Genomic DNA, 5,020 nt, shown 5'->3' with positions numbered 1-5,020 from the left:
GTTCCTAAAGTCTCACAGGCTGTGTCCATCCTGGCCTTGTGCACCTAGAGGCAGGAACACTGGCAGACTTCCTGCCTGCATATCCTCAGACACCTCCATCTAGGTGCAGTCAAAGGGCAAACAAGCTTATTCACAGGAGTGACCACACACTGTCTGTATCCTCCATGAACAAGACCAGGCAATCACAACAACAACCCCAAGCATTCTGAGACCTCCTCTGTCCTTGGACAAGTAGGACTTACAGGCTAGACACGCTTTTTGTTTGATAGTTCTCTTAAGCACAGTAACTTTAAACATAATGTTCACCATCACTTCCATCCCCACTTAAGTTGTATCCTGAGTAAAGTTCTTGACCCTGTGGTGGTTACCTGTGAAAGGAACAGGCTAGCTTTACAGGTTTCTTTATGAATTCTATACCCCATATTAATTAAACTAAGTTCTCCTGGTAGTTTTCCAGAAAGCAGAAGGACACAGACAAAAGGAGAAGTGGGTGAATGGGGACAAGACCCACCCTGCTGCAGAAGAATGTCCAGGCCTGCAGTATGAGATAGGGTGCCTGGCAACAGGTCCGGATGGCCACAGCTCCCCCATCCAGGACATTCTGGGTGTAACTTGAAGATCAGATATCCACCAGATGTCGGGGGCAGGCCTGACTGGACGTGGGTGCCTAAAAGGAACCAATGATATTAAAAGTCAACTATTCCATAACCCCATTCACCCAATCATGTACTGCCAAGCTTGCAACCCCCACGCCTCCCTTGCTTTTTCCTTTAAAAACCCCATGCCTTTGTCTCTCGGGGCTGTTCCCTGCTCACTTGCAAAGCAGCCCCATCACTCACTGGCCTGAATAAACCTCTTCTGTTTGCGGCAAAAAATCTCCAAGTTACCTTCATCTGTCTCTCTGGTAATTGGGCTCTCGGTGGGCCTAACATCTGTTCACATGGGGATTTAATAAACATCAGTATACTGGCACCCAGACCAAAATTTCTGTATCTAGTTAAGACATTTATGATGCACAAGCCAGCGATGATCAGCAGAAGCAGAAGTGTCTGGTGTTCTGCAGTAGCTGAAGACAGAGTTATCACCCGGAAAATCAAAGAAATGAGAATGGCAACCATGGGCTTGCCCTGTTCTGGGTCATTTTTCTGTCTGCAGTGTACGGGGTTTGTTTGTTTGCTTGTTTTTCTTTTTGTTTTCCTGAGAGTACAGGAATCTCTAATGATTGCTGAGTGGTTTGCATAGAACAATATTTTCTTTTACAGCCACACAATCACATCCTTGTTCTGCAAAGATTATGGTGAGTGCTCTATCATGTTGCAAAACTGCTTCAGCTAATGGATCAACCTGCTGATGGATCTTGATCTAGTTGATTTTTACAGGTACCTTTTTATTTATTTATTTATTTATTTTCAAACAAGGGAGCCTGGAGGTCAGTATGAGCAAGCCTGGTTTATTGGGTAGGCACTCCAAGTATCCATTTGTCTTCCTTGCCAGAAAGTTTCCTTTGGACTGAACTTTTTCAGTCTTTTTTTGAGGATAAGGGTGACATAGATGCTTTTGTAAATGGGCCTCAACTGAAATTAGGATGCCATTGTAGGGGCCCAGGAAGCCTGGAATGTTAACCAAAGCCTGGGAGGGGATTCATTCAGGAAATGGGGCACTCATCAGAAGCATCTGGTTTCCTGATCAAGGTAAAAGACTGGAAGCAATCACAGCAGCTGGACTGGAGCACATCACCTAGCAAGCCCAGGCTCTCCACTTTTGTAGGACTGCCTGGGGCTTGGGTGCTGTAGATCACTTTTGGAGTGCTTTGTTGTCTGATTCTGGTTCCTGGGTGGTGACTGTCAGGTGAGTGGAAATCTGCTGAGACATATTCAGACTAGAGACAGAAGCTAAAGTTAAGGAACTTAAAGGAAACTCTTACATTTGGAGCACCCCCCAAACACACACACACACCTATTCCATCAGGAACAGGCAAAAGTTGGGGAATTTTAGTCTGTTGATTGGAGTTCAATTGACCTGTGACAGGTAGATAGATCCAAGTTGCAAACTCCGTGAGGCTCACATGAATTCTTTTAAGTTACAAAAGATGAACTTCTGGAGCCTTCTACTTTTAAGTCATAATAAAAGCTTGGGGATTTAAAAAAAAATTATCTGAGGTTAAAAAAATCAACATTCTTTTCTTTGTCCAGAGGTCTGGACAGAGGTGGTTTTAACATGATGAGAAGTAATTTTAGGTATCAGAACTCCATTGATTACTATGTTAAAACTTTGAATTTTTGAAGTCTTGATATCACATATTTTTTGTTGTTGTTGTTTTGGTTGTTCTGTTTGGTTTTTCAAGGCAGCCGTGGCTGCGATATTGAGCTTCTCCCAGGAGGAGGACAGGTCTTGGCTAAAGTGCCCTGTCTTCAGGTCAGAGGTTTGGAACGAGAGCAATCTCAGCATGCAGATGTTGAACAGGTTCCGGCTTACACTGTTGGATCTTGTCGTGGACATCTGCTTTCCAGTTCTCTCGGACAACCTCACTACACCATGCAAGGAACAGCAGGCACAGGATCTTGAGAAGTATGTTCAAAAAACTCCAAACTTTATTAAATAAAAACTTTAATGAATAACAACACAAATGTAAGATTTACTGCTAATAAAAAATTAAAGTTTCCTGTATAAAAATAGATTATCATGTATTTGGCAATATTCACACTAAATATATTAAGTCTATACCAATAGTGGGGCTAAGATGACAGAATATAAATATTAACATGACATATTAAATTTCAGCTTAATATATACAAAGAAAACATCTTAAAAATAGCTTGAGAATATATATATTTATATATATAATATATAAAAGATATTTTTATTTATATATAAATATTTGTTTATTTACATATATATAAATATATATATTTATTTTTTTGGAATAAACAGTTTAGTACAGCCCTCAGGAGGGTGAGGCTTCAAGGAGTCCCGGGTTTACAATGCACTAGTTACTCCTCTTCGGAGTATAAAATAGATGTCTTTACTTCCAGGCTGGAAAGTATCTTGAGATGCCTCCAGTGCGTTTCTTACTTCTCCTGGATTGCTCGGGTCCCGTGAACAGCAGCACACTGTGACACTTCTGTGGTAGCACACAGTACCGGAAGGAACCTGAGATTCACTCGGAGACAGGCAACTGGTGGCCTTCCTTTCAGAGATAACTAATGCAAACAAGCAGTCGAGAACGAAAGGCCGAAAAGCACCGGAAGCCGTCCACTGCCAGTTAGCTAAAACTTGTGAACAAGAACAGCAAAATTCAATCCAGCATCGACCTCAGTCACAGATAAATCTTGAAAGCCACGTGCTTGTGAGCATGCGCTGTGCAGGCCGGATAGTTTCTAACTTTCGGTGGGCACACGTGTCTTCTGTTGTTGTTGTTTCTGTCCCGACAGGGTTTCTCTGTGCAGCCGTGGCTGTCCTGGCCGCAGTCTTTACACTCAGAACTTGTTCAAGGCTCTTCCACACCCAGTACCTGCAGTCCTTAGCCACACCTGGGAAAGAGCTTGGAGCAGCTGCTTCGCAGTGGCCGGCAGGGGGCGCTGCTACAGTAAGCGCTGGTGCAGGATCTCCCACACCATCTTCTTCCTGAACAGAGGCATGTGCTGCTGGGAGAAGGTGATGGGCTGGCCCCTGGAAATGTAATCTGCATATTTACAGGCGAACACGCCGCAGTCGCCCCCATTCAGCTGCTGAGGAATCTCCTCTGCCGACATGCTGTGTTGCTTCCACTCCGCAGGGCTCAGGTCGCTGTTCCTTCTCGCTTTGCTCTCCTCCCGCAGATAGCAGAAAAGCAGCTCAAGGATGTCGGGTCTCTTCTGTCCCAAGGAGTCCAGGTAGACAATACTCTTCTTTCTTAGGTCTGTGAACACCAGGCTCCAGTGCATGCCCAGGTGAACTGGGACCAGGAGAAGTTCCTTTGCAAAGATGTTTACTGCCCGGGTCCATCTTCTGACTGACCTGTAGCCACCAGACTTTAACTTGGTGTAAAAGAAGGTATTAAATGCGTGAAGTGCCGGGTAGCCTTGACTTTGATTTCTTTCCATGAGAAGATTCATGTAAAAATTGATGACTTTGTCGTTGAGCCACTGGGTGTTCCTTAGGGTCCACAGGTCTCCTCGAGTAATTTGCAGTTTGAAGGCAGAGCTCAAGATCTCATCTTTTGACCCAGGGCCTAGCACACTGCCGATTTCTTTCTCCATGTCCACTGTGATATCAGGACCACAGTCCAGCCCTCTGCCCTTCTCTTGGTCTTCAAGAGCCTTTTTCTTGACCTCAGGTGTTGACACTTTGCTTTTGGGCATGCCATTGCTGACACTGTCTGTGTAGATTTGAGGTGTTTCCGATTCATGATTCTGCCCTTCAGCACAACCTTTGAGAGTCTTGGAGGTGTCCATGGTGCTTGTGTGAGTGCTGTGAGGGCCAGAGCTCACGCGGACGTCAGGTTGGAGGAGTTCCAACAGCCCTGGGAACTTTTCATTGTGTTTTTTCTGAACTTCTTCCTCCCTGTTGCTGTGGGGGGGCTTGAGACCCTGGCCTCCACCCACAGACTCCTCAGTCACAGCCTCTTCCTCAGGGCCTTTGGCACACTCTGGGGCCATTAGCTGTAACGGACCCTTTTCCTGGGGTGTCCATATTCGGCTCTTGTCAGGCTCTTCATCCCCAAGCTCTGTTTCATGCTGTTCCTGTTTCAGCTTCTTCCAGGACTGGACTGGCTCTTCGGACCACACATCATCCTCTTTGTCTTCTTGGCATTTCCTCTTCTGGCCTTTCTCTGGCTGTCCAGGGCTCATTCTTTTACCCTGCTTGCAAGGCTGCCTTATAGAGGGACTATTTGGATTGTCTTTGCTCAGGTGTTGGCTGCCGGCCGCAACACAGCTTTCTGATGTCCAAGTCAAAGTGCAGGTCAGCTGGGCATTCTGTGGGAGTTCTTGGGTTGTCCCCTTGATGGCTGAAGGGTCCTTTAGTCAACTGGGAGAAGTCT

General features: G+C 45.4%; 1 protein-coding gene across 1 annotated transcript; it reads right to left on the bottom strand.

Annotated features, from left to right (window-relative positions):
• Positions 1–3,581: 3,581 nt before the first annotated feature.
• LOC132648484 (sentrin-specific protease 2-like) lies at positions 3,582–4,301 on the bottom strand (the record flags this gene model as incomplete). Its single annotated transcript, XM_060370008.1, has 1 exon — positions 3,582–4,301. A coding segment is annotated over one exon (720 nt), but the record flags the coding sequence as incomplete, so codon positions are not given.
• Between the last annotated feature and the right edge of the window lie 719 nt (positions 4,302–5,020).

The sequence above is a fragment of the Meriones unguiculatus genome, chromosome 17 (genome assembly GCF_030254825.1).
Source record: "Meriones unguiculatus strain TT.TT164.6M chromosome 17, Bangor_MerUng_6.1, whole genome shotgun sequence".
Lineage (NCBI taxonomy): Eukaryota > Metazoa > Chordata > Mammalia > Rodentia > Muridae > Meriones > Meriones unguiculatus.
Note: the sequence above shows the minus strand (reverse complement) of the source record. Positions and strands in the feature narration are given on the sequence as shown.